General features: G+C 39.6%; 1 protein-coding gene and 1 non-coding gene across 7 annotated transcripts in view; both read left to right on the top strand.

Annotated features, from left to right (window-relative positions):
- Window positions 1-15,001, top strand: part of DST (dystonin) — a gene marked incomplete in the record, with an annotated part of 422,913 nt that overhangs the window by 270,557 nt on the left and 137,355 nt on the right. For all 6 annotated transcript variants that reach the window (XM_064476599.1, XM_064476602.1, XM_064476600.1 and 3 more), the window contains 14 exon segments: window positions 276-371; window positions 1,786-1,911; window positions 2,831-2,983; window positions 3,178-3,332; window positions 3,536-3,662; window positions 4,154-4,337; window positions 5,729-5,886; window positions 6,365-6,543; window positions 7,052-7,190; window positions 8,174-8,367; window positions 8,879-9,041; window positions 9,730-9,813; window positions 10,635-10,742; window positions 11,259-11,357. In XM_064476599.1, the coding sequence (XP_064332669.1) occupies window positions 276-371; window positions 1,786-1,911; window positions 2,831-2,983; window positions 3,178-3,332; window positions 3,536-3,662; window positions 4,154-4,337; window positions 5,729-5,886; window positions 6,365-6,543; window positions 7,052-7,190; window positions 8,174-8,367; window positions 8,879-9,041; window positions 9,730-9,813; window positions 10,635-10,742; window positions 11,259-11,357 (1,965 nt within the window).
- TRNAS-AGA (transfer RNA serine (anticodon AGA)) lies at window positions 2,263-2,331 on the top strand. Its single transcript has one exon. It is a non-coding gene; the product is annotated as a tRNA-Ser (tRNA).

Genomic DNA, 15,001 nt, shown 5'->3' with positions numbered 1-15,001 from the left:
ATTTTTTCCAGTAAAAAAGTCAAGGTTAGCTTCGTCTATTTTAAGAAAAATCACCAAGACATTTAAGGTTGGAAAGAAATTGACTGGACTGAGTTAAAACATCAATGTTGACACGCTGAGGGCTGGCTCTGAGACACAGGGATGTCGCACTGCCCTGATTTTCAGGTCTTCCTCAGTTAAAGGAGGTCTCTGTAGATAGGAGGGTCTTGTTCTGGAGAAGCAGGCTGTGCGTCCTTCCTCCCTAGACGGTCACACGGCTGTGTTTTCTCTGCAAGGCTTACCGCGCCGCGATGCAGACGCAGTGGAGCTGGATCCTGCAGCTCTGCCAGTGCGTGGAGCAGCACTTAAAGGACAACGGCACCTACTTCGAGGTACGGAGACGGTCCCCACATCAGGAGATGCTGTCACAGCTTCGGCTGAATCACAACATACTGCCGTCACGTATTGTTAAGACACATCCGTGCTGTGTTCAGGGGAAATAAACCGAAATCTTTTCTTCGTAGGATGTAAGGGCTACTTGTCCTTTAGGATAAACGGATGCATTCTAGGAAGGAGGAAATATTTTATTTTACTTTATTTTTTTTCAGATTTTTTTTAAATTCATTTTTTTCAAATTGAAGTATAGTCGGTTTACAGTGTTGTGTCAGTTTCTGGCATACAGCACATAATGATTAATTCAGGATTAACAAATTCAACCAGATGCATTATTTTCTCTTTTTCCCCCTTTTTCAGTTTTATTAGGTAGAATTATTACAGTTTGCACATATACATTATATTGCATGTAAATACATATATTCAATATATTGCACATGTGTTATTTAGTTTACATATGATCATTGTTTCGAAGAACAGTTTAGAGCTTTAGCTTTTTAAACTTACGTAGTTATCGAAGGAATAAAGCCAACCACCAAATAAGAATCAACAGAATACAGTAATCCAACCATAAAGGACAGTCAGATGTGCTCACACATATTCAAGAAATCAGTTATCTAAGTTACAAATAATAAGTAGTTCATTTGTGCCCCTTTATTTTTTAGATTCCACATATGAGCGATATCATATGACATTTTTCTTTTTCTTTCTGACTTAAGGAGGAAGTACTTTAAAAACTGCTTAAATAGATTAACAAAACAAATTTGTTCTGTACAGCACAAGAGGCTATATTCAATATCTTATAATAACCTTTAATGAAAAAGAATAAGAAAATGAATACATGTATGTATATGCATGACTGGGACATTGTGCTGGACACCAGAAATTGACACATTGTAACTGACTATACATCAATTCTAAAAATAAAAATAAAAAGAAGTAATATAGAAAAAAAAACTGCTTAAAATGTCTGAAAATCTTAACTTTTTTTTTTTTGAGAGTTTGTTGCCATTTAATCTAGAAAAAAAACTTAATTTTTCTACATGCTTCTCTTGTTAAGGAACTATTTTACTACAGAGAGCTTTTTCTCCCCTGTTCTTCGGAAGTTTTAAAATATTCTTGGAATTTCACCCCTACTTAACAACTGGACCCTAAAGCAGAATAGACTCTCAGTAAAAATAATACAGGGCCAAAACAGCAGTAGACACGCACGCTTCAGGCAGTCAGCAATCTTTCATCATCAGCCAAGCCCAAGAGTTGTGTGGTTAAAGGAAATATGTTGGTCACGTGGTCTCGTGAGTGGATTCTGTCCCCGCGCGTGAGGGGTGCACACAGAGACCTGGTGCCCCGCTCGCTGGCTCTGCGCTTTGCTGACCTTTCAGACGCTTAAACGGCCCGTTTTCCTTTCCGCAGTTTTTCAACGATGCCAAAGAAGTGACTGACTACTTGCGGAACCTAAAAGATGCCATCCAGCGGAAGTACAGCTGTGACAGGTCGAGCAGCGTCCACAAGCTGGAGGACCTCGTTCAGGAGTCCATGGTACTGACTCGAAAACTTGTGTTTCAACTGTCATGTCCAGTGGGGACTAGATTCGTGTCTTAGTATGTTTTCCACGTGCAGAGCCTCACATTTCATGGGTCCTCCTGAAATTTCCACCTCACTCCACCAAGCATTTAAATACTCGGTTTTAGTGTTTTCTGGTGACAAGTACAACAGAAGTGCTTTTTATGTGATTGCCTGGATATTGTAAAATACTTTAACAGCATTTTGTGTGTGTGTGTGTGTGTGTATTAAGTCATTCATTCTGTAAATACTTGTTAAACACTTTCTGTGTCCCAGGCACTAGAGACAGGAACAAAACAGACAAGAGTTTCTGCCCTGAAGGGGGAGGGCATAGCTCAGAGGTAGAGCACGTGCCTAGAATGCACGAGGTCCTGGGTTCAATCCCCAGTATCACCTTTAAAAAAACAAAAACAGAAACAAAAACCCCTAATTACCTCCTCCCTCAAAACAAAAACAAAAAAAGGTTAAAAAAAAAAAAAGTAAGAAAAATACAGAAATAAATAAACCTAATTCCTCCCTCCCCCCCAAAAAGAATAAAATGGGAAATAAAAAAAGAAAACAAACTTATAAATAAGAAAAAAATCTCTTTTTTCCTGGTGCTTACACCCTGGAGGAGGGGAGGAGGTAATGACCAGGATAAAGAAGTAAAATACATGTCGTGTGTTAGATGGTGGTAAATGCTACGGAGGAAAAGCACCAAGCAAAACGGGGAGAGAGGTCTCGGAAGAGGGAGCAGAGGGGTTGAAATCGTTGAGACCAAGATGGTGAGGGAAGACTTTTCTGATGACGTTGCCTATGTGCTTTTTCTTTTGGTGCTTTCTCGTTTGTGTGTCCCTGAGACAACACAGAGCACACGTTGTTCAACTTTTTAAAATCCGTCTTTTTTCTCACCTAGGAGGAGAAAGAAGAGCTTTTGCAGTATAAAAGCACCATAGCAAGCCTGATGGGAAGAGCCAAAGCGATAATCCAGCTAAAGCCAAGGAGTCCTGACTGTCCGCTCAAAACTTCTATTCCGATCAGAGCCATCTGTGACTACAGACAGATCGAGGTACTCCAACTCCGAGAAACAGACCAGTTGCTGGCATTATTCATATATTTAAAAAATGAGGTCATGTTGCTCACCAGTGGTAAAGATTTCCAATTAAAAAAAAACACACACACACAATAAAAACAACCCCAAGATTGAGTATGGAAAAGTGGTCAACAGGGACCTCACTGGGTTATTCTGTTCTTGAAAACCAGATCACCATTTTCAAAGACGATGAGTGTGTCTTGGCGAACAACTCCCATCGCGCGAAGTGGAAGGTGATCAGCCCCACCGGGAACGAGGCCATGGTCCCCTCCGTGTGCTTTACCATCCCTCCGCCCAACAAGGACGCGGTCGACTTTGCAAACAGGTGTGTGTGCACGGGGTCCAGCGCAGCCCCGTGCTGGAGGCTCTCAGCGTGAAACAGGCAGTCCGTTCCTTTTCACGCCCAGAGGGTCTGAAGGGCCCAGGGCTAGTAAACCTGGGATGTTTCACAAACAGAAAGACAGCACTGCAGCATGTTCTCAGAGGGAGGGAAGAGGCTTCATCTGCGCGTTCTTCCGTGTATTTCAGGATCGAGCAACAGTATCAGAACGTCCTGACCCTGTGGCATGAGTCTCACACCAACATGAAGAGTGTGGTGTCCTGGCACTATCTTGTCAGTGAAATCGACCGCATCCGAGCCAGCAATGTGGCCTCAGTAAGGATGAATCTCCCCAGCAGCCGGACCTGTCCAGCAGTGTGGGGCCCCGGGTCGCTCTGAGGAGTGGGTTTTGTGTTTGTTCCTCAGTGGGAGGAGCCCAGCAGATCCCTGCTGACGGACAGTCCCTCGTTCAGTGGACATCCATTATCTGTCTGCGGTGTGCGAGGCCTTTTCTAAGAACGGAGGGATCTGTAGATCATGTCTTTCATTCAGGGCTTTCATTTTCCCAGGGAGACAGGGTAGTGCTTGGGCACAGAGAGATGGGTGGCCTTTGATTTCACTGATTAAATTTTATAGCCTTGTTTCTCCTTGTCTTTGAAAACCTGAAATTGCTAATGAAAGGAAAAAATGAATTTCCAATGGTTTTCTGTTGATAACTGTTACTATAAACTGGCATCTACCGTGAGGCCGACTTGAGATCTGTCCTATTTAAATTTAGCTCTTAGTACCATAATCACTTACTTACTTGGATCGCTGGTCTGCTTTAGATAAAGACAATGTTACCTGGTGAACACCAGCAAGTCCTGAGTAACCTGCAGTCGCGCTTTGAAGACTTCCTGGAAGACAGCCAGGAGTCCCAGATATTTTCTGGCTCAGATATAACACAGCTGGAAAAGGAGGTCACTGTGTGTAAGCAGTATTACCAGGAACTTCTGAAATCTGCAGAAAGAGGTAAAGCGTGGGAGTTCCTGCCCTTTTCCCCCCATGGGTGCTTGGTCCGAGCTATTTTCTGCTCTCAGTGGGACACTCAGTCTTAGGTATATTTTGTCACTCAGCCTGGGATAGGTAGGCACTGCTGCTTGGACGTTAAATGCGTGTCTGAGGTAGGGAGATTCAGGAACAGATTCATTTATTTCCGAATGATGAATTAATCAAAAGATCCCACTCAGGTAGTGTGACAAACTATGAAGTCTTGATGAATCTGCTTTTGAACATTTTCACTATTTTGAAATGTCGTGTTCAGAATGATGATCTTTTTTTTAACCTTTATTTTAATTTTATTTATTTTATTTTTTAACGCTTTTATTGTGGTATGGTTCCTATACAGTAAACTACACGTATTTCAGATGTACAACTTGATGAATTTTGATAGATGTATACAGCCATAAAACCACCACCACAGTCAAGATATAGCTCACATTTCCATCACTCCCCAAGAGGTGCAATTTTTGAATTCCCAATTTATCCCTTCCCACCCGCTTTATCCCCTGGAAACCATAAGTTTGTTCTCTATGTCTGTGAGTCTGTTTCTGTTTTGTAGATAAATTCGTTTGTGTCTTTTTTTTTTTAGATTCCACAAATGAGTGATATCATATGGCATTCTTCTTTCCCTTTCTGGCTGACTTCACTTAGAATGACCATCTCAGGTCCATCCATGTTGCTGTAGATGGCATTATTTTAGAATGGTGACCTTTTAGTTTCAGAAAAGGTTCAGTGATTTTTCCCATGTACCAAACTTGGATTTTTTTTAAAAACTTCTTTTTAGAGCAGTTTTAGATTCACAGCAAAATTGAGAGCAAGGTGCAGAGATTTCCCAGAATCAAACCTGGATTTTATACAGGGGTTAAAGGAAGAGATTGTGTCTGGTTAACTTTTGTTAAATAAAAATTTTTATTCCAAATGCCTGATACTGCTTACAGACCAAAAAAAAAAAAAAACAAAAAACCCTATGTTAGTAATACCCTATTTAAAAATTATTCATTAACACAATCCTTTCCTTTCCTTTTAATGGATTTTAATTTAATTTTTATAACTAGTCTGCTATTAATATGATTCACGTTTTTGTGAACATAAAACAGAACAGTAGGTTACTTTCCTTAGCCATCACTAATCAGACATTGGTACTGTAAGTGGCGTTAGGGAAATTTTATTAACTCTTTGTAAATTGTGATGTCTGCTGGTTTCAAGGTGTGCATCTGTGGGGTGGGTTGTTGATAACCTGGTAACGTTAGTTGGACTTCCTGTGTCCCCATAGTAATCAAAGTGCCGTATTAACACATGAACAGGAGCATCCAAAAGATGGAGACCAAGCTGATTTTTAAATATTACGTTTACTTGCACAGAGGAGCAAGAGGAATCGGTGTATAATCTGTACATCTCGGAAGTGCGGAACATCAGACTCCGCCTGGAGACCTGTGAGGACCGTCTCATCAGACAGATCCGCACCCCCCTGGAGAGGGACGACGTGCACGAGAGCGTGTTCAGAATCACGGAGCAGGAGGTGAGGCCGGGAAACGTGCTGGGACGGAGCCAGCACACGTCACCGTCCTGACGCCCTGTATTGTCAGCGCCTGTGACTTCGCACGCGCTCCCCTCTGCTCAGGGGTCACTGTGTGAGCCCTGACGATGTGTGTGCTGCTGACTGAGGATGAGGAGTCCGTGATTCAGTTCGGGAAACCCAGGGACAGGTCCTTTCTTACCCGTGGAGGCCGTGAAGGCTTTGCACAAAGTCACTATGTGTTTATCACCTGTGCATTTATCAACGCAAAAGCTCCCGTTAGATTTTGGGGAGGGGCCATAAGGGAAATGACTGACTATCAAACTCGAATCCCATGGCTTGCTTTCTTTGATAAAGTAGAGAATACGTGCCTCTTTAAGTCAACGATCATCACGTGAAATGTGGATTTTCAAAGTGTTTGAAGAAAGAGGCTCCGTCTGGAGTGACAGCAAAGCACCTGAGTTTGTTCCCTGTTTTATAGAAACTGAAGAAAGAGCTAGAGCGACTGAAGGACGATCTGGCCACGATCACAAATAAGTGCGAAGAATTTTTCAGCCAGGCGGCGGCCTCTTCCTCAGTCCCCACCTTGCGGTCCGAGCTCAGCGTGGTCGTTCAGAACATGACCCAAGTTTACTCCATGTCCTCCACCTACATAGAGAAGTAGGCGCCCCTGGTCTCAATATACAGAGTATAAATTGGCTTCCTACAGTTGCCATGTTTTGTGTGTGTGTGTGTGTGTATATGCTGTTTTATCTAAAAATACTCATTTTTAAGAATAGGACTTTTTGTCTTCATAACAAACGTACTAAGTAGTTCTGTGGCTTTATGATGCTTCCTCATGTTGGAAGGGAAGAGATTCAGAGATTAGGGCATAAGGTAGGATCTTCCCACATTTTGCCTATAATTTTGGGAGCTCAGCCTACAGGATTTTCCTCCCAAGTTTGGTCTGTAAACAGGGTTTGAAAGAAGCCTGTCTTATTTTGGAATCTCTCTCTAAAGACCACTCGTGGGGGGGGGGGGGGCGTTAGAAGTGCCCGTTAGAAGACAGTGAGTGAGATGTTAGTCTTGTAACAAATGAGAGAAAGAACATCCTTGATCCTGTGCCCCAGTGGCGCCTCGAGACTGCCTTCTAGGGCATCAGGGACAATCGTCTCATTCTCTTTTTCAGGTTGAAAACTGTGAATCTGGTGTTAAAAAACAGTCAGGCTGCAGAAGCCCTTGTAAAACTCTATGAAACAAAACTGTGTGAAGAGGAAGCAGTTATAGCTGACAAGAACAATATTGAGAATCTAATAAGTACTTTAAAGGTAGGAGTCTTATGGCTGGCTGTTTTTCCAGATTGTCCTCTAAAAAAGTATTTCTCTGGCACTCGAGTTGGGTCTTTGACATCAGGCATGAAACATCTCAACTTGTGTGCACTGCTGGTCTTTCCATCTCGTATCCCTATAAAAACCGTGGCTTCCTGTGAATCAGAATGTGCCGTCATTTTTAGCTTTAGGGGAGTTCTTCTCATTTCAGGTGTGACTCTTTTCGATAGTAGGTTTTTACCGTCAGTTCGTGTTGGCAGCAAGAGGAGTTGATGCTGAAAAGTAAATTATTTGTAAGAGGTTCTCTTGCTGAAAGAGGCAGGTGTTTTAAGAAATTGAGGAGGTACACAGAGGACTGGATCTAAGAGGGAAAAAGACTGGCAGTCCTGCTTGTCTGTTTCTGTTCTTCTGTTTGTAAAGCACTGAGTGAATCTCTTGCAAAATAATCATGAAAAGTTATGTCAGTGATTTTTAAGACATGCATTCATTTTTAAACAAGATTAGCAGATATTTAAGAAATAAACAATGAAAAAGACTTATTGAGGTAGCTGACTTACGGAATAGATTTTATCTGATTGATCTGCACATTCCATGAAGCCAGACTTTATAAAATTGATTTTTTTTTTTACATCAAAATACAGTCAAATAAGGGGGAGGGTGTAGCTCAGTGGTAGAGTGCATGCTTAGCACGCATGAGGTCCTGGGTTCAACCCCCAGTACCTCCATTAAAAATAAATAAATAAGCCTAATTACCTCCCCCTGGAAAGAAAAGCAAACCAAAAAAAAAAAATCTTTTTAAAAAGTAGAGTCAAACATTGGCAATTTTATAACGTTTAACGTAATGTAATATTTGTGTATGTGAAATATATTCTTTCCATTGTCTGATTTTGTATCAGTCATCTGTATATGGACTGTAAAATTCAGGTGAACAATGTGTTTACCCGATGAGTGGCTGACACATTTTTGACTTTCACCAATCTTAGCAATGGCGATCTGAGGTTGATGAAAAGAGAGAGGTTTTCCACGCGCTGGAGGACGAGCTGCAGAGAGCCAAGACCATCAGCGATGAGATGTTCAAAACCTACAAAGAGCGTGACCTTGACTTTGACTGGCACAAGGAAAAAGCAGATCAGCTGGTTGAGAGGTGGCAGAATGTCCAGGTTCAGATTGACAACCGGTTAGTACCCTTTCCATTCAGTTTTAGCCCAGACTTCATCTCTCTCTGTGCATTCTAGGTACAGTCTGCATGTAGTACGCTTTTTACTGCCATCTGTAATTAATTCCAGAGAGTTAATTCCCGTATAAAGATATATAGTTAATTGTGTAAGAGCTCTGCCTAATTATATTTCTTTTTTTATATGTTAGCAAGACATTTAACTTCCAAATTATGAGACATTGAACATAGTTCTCTGTGCTATACAGAAGAAACTTTTTTTTAAAAAAATCTACTTTTATGTATAGTGGCGAACATTTGTAAATCTCAAACTCCCAAATTTATCCCTTCCCACCCCCTTTCCCCGGTTACCACAAGATTGTTGACTGCCTGCGAGTCTGTTGACCTTGAATTCTTGACACCCAGCCCTGCTGATAGCTCACTGCATCCTGGTACAGTGACTTTGTCTCACCCCCGTCCACCCTCCTAATGGTGCCTGTTGGAAAGCGTGACTGTTGTTCTGTTCATCTCTCAGGTTACGGGACTTAGAAGGCATTGGCAAGTCGCTGAAGTACTACAGAGACACCTTTCACCCGTTGGATGATTGGATCCAGCAGGTGGAAACGACTCAGAGAAAGATTCAGGAAAATCAGCCTGAAAATAGTAAAACCCTTGCCACACAGTTGAATCAACAGAAGGTGCGTAAAAACAGTTCCACGTCCTGAGGTTGTGTCTGCGTCTGGTCCCTCGTGACCCTTACCTTCCTTTCTCTTGATGAGAAGGGAAGTCAGCCACTATTTCGAGGAAGGCAGGGAATAAGCCATTAATATTAAAATCCTGCACTAAAACTGACAGGCATTACCTACTTTGATTTCTTGGAAGTCATTTTTGAAGCATAAGGAAGAGAATGTAGCCTGTTGGGACAGTTTTCAAATCTCTGATAATCATTTAATCATAGGCGTGGAAATCTCTCTGGTACTTCCCAGGCTGCAGTGGTTTTATGGGCTCCTCAGTAAATAAAAATAGCTGTCGAAAATTAAACGGCCACCTTTGACAAAGAGTTAAACGCTTTGAGATTTTTGCTCCATCTTGAGGGGCTGGTTCTTCCTAGATCTCTTTTGATCAGGAAGAGGTGAGAGCCGAGGGTTTCAAGTCTACTTTTGGATAATTCCTGGAGTTTAGTAACTTCTGCTTTGGAAGCCCCAGAGGGTGTGTCCCTTAGTGGCTTACTCTTGGAAGTTTGTACTTTATCCATAAGACAAATGACATTTCAGCACAAAGGGCTATGATTTAATGTAATGTAGATATTTCTTAGTGCCCGAGATGTTAAGTTGTTGGATAGCATAGAATTCCTGGTCATTTCTCGTCTAAACTGTGCCTTTATAGATGCTGGTGTCAGAAATAGAAATGAAACAGAGCAAAATGGACGAGTGTCAGAAATACGCAGAACAATACTCCACTGCAGTCAAGGTGAGAAGGCCAGTTCCTTGCGTCAGTTTTTTTTCAATTTTTTTTTTAAGTAACCTTTTTTTAAAGTTTTTTTTTGGGGGGGTAATAGTTTTGTTTATGTATGTATGTATTTATGTAGTGGAGGCACTCCAGATTGAACCCAGGACCTCCTACATGCTGAGCACGTGCTCTGCCACTGAGCTATACCCTCCTCGACCTTGTGTCAAATTTAATGTTCAGGGATGTGTTTCTCCAGTGCACTTTTAAAACCTTTGCAAATCGTTTGCTCTGGGTTAAGAGTAAAACAGGGAATCTTCACTTGAACCTCTTTGCCACTTGTCTAATAATTCTTTGTGAAATGTGAGGCACCGGATGACCCCTGGTCCTTTCAGAGGCGAACCAGAATGAGCTCATTGTCCCTGGATTTTTCCACGAGCTTCTAAAGAGACTTCAGAACTCTCCTGACCACCCTAAATGTTTGATTTTGTTTGTTTGTTTTTGTTGTTTCTGGGGGCGGTGATTAGGTTTCTTTCATGTATTTTTAAATTAATTTTTAATTTAATTTAATTTTTTAGTGGAGGTACCGGGGATTGAATCCAGGACCTTGTGCATGCTAAGCACACACTCTACTGCTGAGCTATATACCCTCTCCCCTAAATGTTTGATTTTTATTACCACTTTGAAGCATCTCAGGTTGTACTGATTCTTGAAAATGTAGTCTTGCAACTTTATGTCAAGGTATTCAGTGAAACGAGACTCCATTTCTCCGCGTCTGATCACGGTAGGATGAAGTGTTAGTGCTTCGCTTTAATTCCTCTGACCTTCCCTATTCCTTTATACAGGACTACGAATTACAAACAATGACCTACCGGGCCATGGTGGATTCACAACAGAAGTCTCCAGTGAAACGGCGAAGGATGCAGAGCTCAGCGGATCTCGTCATTCAAGAGGTTAGGGGAGGGCGGGAGACGGGGGAGGCCACAAAACAGAGAAGCAACACTCCAGCAATTTTGTATTTGTACATTTGCATTGTGATAACAAATGCGTAACAGGAAATTTACCATTTTAACCATCCTTAAGTGTGCAATTCAGTGACGTTCAGTGCATTCGTAATATTAAGCAACCTTGACCTCTCTCCTTCCCAACTTCATCTTCCCATTTAAAAGCTCACTACCTGTAACAATATATTTTATTAAGGGTTCTAAAGAACGCTTTGAGAATCTGCATTCAAGATTAATTCGTGGCAGAGAATAGTAAGTGTAGGTCATGATTAAATTTAGGAGAAGATTGTCATTTAGTGCGGTTTGCACAACACTCATCTCATTCCTACCCAGCTGTCGCTACTGGGAGGCTGTGTCCCTCCCTGTCTCAAAGCCTAGCTGGCATTTTAATTATTACTCAGTGCTCATTCAACTCGTTTAGGGCAACTGGAGGTGATGTTTTTTTTTTTTTTTTCTTCTGTGCAGTTCATGGACCTGAGGACCCGGTATACTGCTCTGGTCACCCTTATGACACAATATATTAAATTTGCTGGTGACTCGTTGAAGAGGCTGGAAGAGGAGGAGGTAACCATTAACTAAGGACAGCTCCCTGAACGGGCACCACGAAATGGGCTGGGAAAACAAGAAAATTTCATGATAACGTTCACATGGTTGATAGCTGACATATAAGGGATTATTTAATGATACAATTACAGTGAAAAAGAATAGAGGCCTAGAATAATTTGGTTTGTTATTAAGATGTTCTCAAATTGAAAAACATATATTTTCACTCCAGGACTCTGAGATAATAGGGCTGATGTCTTAAATGGCTCTATGTAAATTATGAAATGTTGGTAGTTTGGCAGAATTTGCAGATATTGCACAATTGAGAAGTACACTTTTTTGAAGTCTAGTTAGTGCTGTTATGATGTCTGCAGAAATGCTACATAAACACATTTGTTTTGTGCTTTAAAAAACATTTTTTTTTAATTGAAGTACAGTCAGTTACAACGTGTCAGTTTCTGGCGTACAGCACAATGTCCCAGTCATGCATATACATACATACATTCGTATTCATATTCTTATGTGCTTTTCTTAATGTTAAAAAACTTTTTCGTGGGAGGAGGTAATTAGATTTATTTATTTATTCAGTGAAGGTACTGTGGATTGAACCCAGGACCCCGTGCATGCCAAGCATGCTCTCTACCACCCGAGCTCAACCCTCCCTCCCTGTTTTGTGCATTTAAAATTTACATCTTCAAGTATTTAAAACATAAAAGCCATGAAGTTAAAAGTAGCAGGTGTTTATACAAAACAGTTAATACTTTTTAAGAACTGTGAGGTTTTTTGTTTTGTTTTTGTTTTAATTTTTGCCAAAAAGGTATTATGGTGTATGTTAAAAAAGACTGTTTAAATGCCATTTTAATTTGGAGGACTTCAGTACCTTTGATTATGCATTTAAAAAAAAAATATATATATATATTCAGAAATAGAAAGAATAAGGAGTCCTTTATGAAAATATATTTTCATAAAAGTCCATTTTATCTAATTTTGAAGCTATTATGCTATCCATGCGTGTCTTGATATGCTTTTCTATTCCTAACCTCAGAGCAGACAAAAATGGTAAACTGAGTGCTCCAGTCAGTAAACTGTGGGGCATTTGCCATTTCGATTAGACTGTGGTTGGAATCCTGAAGACAACTGTACTTAGTATAATTCCATTCATATAATTAGAGAACCAGAATGGCAGTGAATGTCTGATAGATATTACGTCTCAGTTTCTAAAAGTGTGACTGCTTTTGTAAACTATTTTTGTCTGTTCAGAGTTAACAGTTTTCTGCCGCTAAAACACTAACATAGCTGCTTGCCAAGTCTTTATAACTAGCTTCCTTTGGGCTTAGAAGGGAGAACCAGAATATTTTGAGTGTCCGAATAATTAGCCTACACTTCTCATCTATGGAAAAGTCCATAATTCTTTTTTACATTTTTTAGTTTTTAAGAGCTATGACTCCCATTTTAAGTGGTATGCAGATCTTTTAAATTGTCTATTTAGTACTTAAACATAAAATAAAATGATTTAAGACCTCTGCTTTTTTATAATGTATATCTGATTGCACATATATGGGCACTTTCTCAGTTTATCTGACGTGGTAGAATACTAGAAGTTGATAGACCCAAAAGAGATACGTCACAGAGCCTAAAATACATCCAAATTATGCTTGTCATCCTTTGAAATGTGAACAATTATATTGACTTGAAAGTGAAAAGAACATAGTTTATGGAAGACCACACCGAGGCTGTTATCACTTAAAATTTAAAAAATTCTTTATTAAAAATTCACTACTTAAGGATCTTAATACGGAATATCTTATAAAAGAGTCATAGCTCAGTTTTCAGACTCCAAACAGTAGTGTTTTTGAAATGGGTCCATGGAGACTCATGTGAGAAGTCTTGGCCTGAGAGTAGAATTTTCCATAATAAACATGAGGGAGTCAAGTTAGTCAAGTTAATTTCAAAGACAATACTCAATTAGTTACAAACATGTTAATAGGGTATCTGTAATGGATATTAGGTGGATAAAGAGATTTTTCTAGTCTGTGTGGACAGCAAAATTTATTAAATGTTAATTGCTGAGTTTAAAGGCGAACGTGTCTCCTTGGAGAACATTTAGATAAAACTTGAAGCTACTTTTATGTGAATAAGTTTGAGATCTACAATAAAGCAAATCAGCAGCAGGACTAAATTATTTCGAGTAACTTTTGTAGTATTTGCTAAAAAATTTCAGTTATCCAGGCAACGTGAGATTATGAACAGTCCATAAAATAACTCAAACACTGAGATTTCAACATTTTTTTTCTGAGAGAATTTTCATTCTTTTAAACCTCAGATCATGACTAAGAAGAAAAATGAAGAGGCTCAAACGTATTAGCAGCAGCTAAGTTTTAAAAGAAATTTGATGAGGAATTGAGGAAAACCTTTTTAGAAATCATCCACTCAAAATATACTGAATACTTAATGTCCAAGCAGACAAAATGCTTCAGTGTCACTCAGAGTGAACCTGATAAGAAAACAGAAAACAGAGCACTGTATATTGCAGACTGTGATGAGATTTCTTTTTATATGAAATTCCCATTCAAAGTCATATTAGCAAAGGAAACAGCTGAAATTGTTACCCAGATTCTTGGGGGTCAAGAAATTAGAGGAAGCAAAATAAGATGCAATGGGGTATCATACAAATTATATTCTTGAGATTTGCCAAGGCTTTGCAATGAAAAAAAAATCTGTTTAGAATAACTTCTCTATTTTGATTTAAATTATTCTAATTATGATGATTGCGAGTTGATGATATGACACTAATAACCTTAAGTATTAATAAAGAGGAATTACTACTACCAGTGATTATAAAGTAGCCCTGAGTACATTGTTCTGTAGTCCCCGCAGTGGATCCCTCCCAGCTGAGACTGATTCTGTAATCAATAGAGTGACCACATTTTCTTAATTGGCACTAAATTGCTGAGCATCTGTATTTAACAAATATCTTTATGTTTATGGAGTATCTAAAGGTACTTGTCAAGGTGGATTCATAGGAGGCATGTCATTAACAGCAACAATGAAATCTGTGAGTATATGAAGCACATCTTTTCTAAAGCCACCAGCGACTACAGCTGCCTTTGCATTAGCAATTCTGATGAGTATAGTTGTCGTAGGCAAATAGTAAGGAATGTGTTGAAACTACCAATTTTTATATAATTTTCCTCCTTCCTCATGTTAAGTATTATTTCCTGATTCGGCTCTCTGTTCTAAAGTTCTGTATTTTGTTTCTTCAATCCTAAGACTGAAGGATGAAAACATCATTTTAAATTTCCATTGGGGTAGACACTGAAAACTAAATTCTCTTAATGTCATTCAGTTCCTATACATTGCATGTTCTTAGCTTGTAGGACTAAGTTGTGTGTGAGGGCAGAAAGAGCACTGTTGTGAGAGGTTTTTGGTTTCTGTTTTTTCAGTTTTATTAGGTAGAATTGTTACAGTTTGACTGCACGTATACAATATGTTGCATGTAAATACATATACACAACATACTGTACATATTTTAAAAATTTTACATATATGTAGTTTATTCTTTCTAAGAACATTTAGAGCTTTAGCTTTTTAAACTTGCATAGTTACAAAGGAATAAAGCCATCTACAAAGTAAGAATTAATTCCAAAAGATATATACACCTTGCT

Source organism: Camelus dromedarius, chromosome 19 (assembly GCF_036321535.1).
Source record: "Camelus dromedarius isolate mCamDro1 chromosome 19, mCamDro1.pat, whole genome shotgun sequence".
In the NCBI taxonomy this organism is placed as follows: Eukaryota; Metazoa; Chordata; class Mammalia; order Artiodactyla; family Camelidae; genus Camelus; species Camelus dromedarius.
The sequence above is the reverse complement of the archived record's forward strand: the minus strand, read 5'-3'. Positions and strand labels throughout refer to the sequence as shown.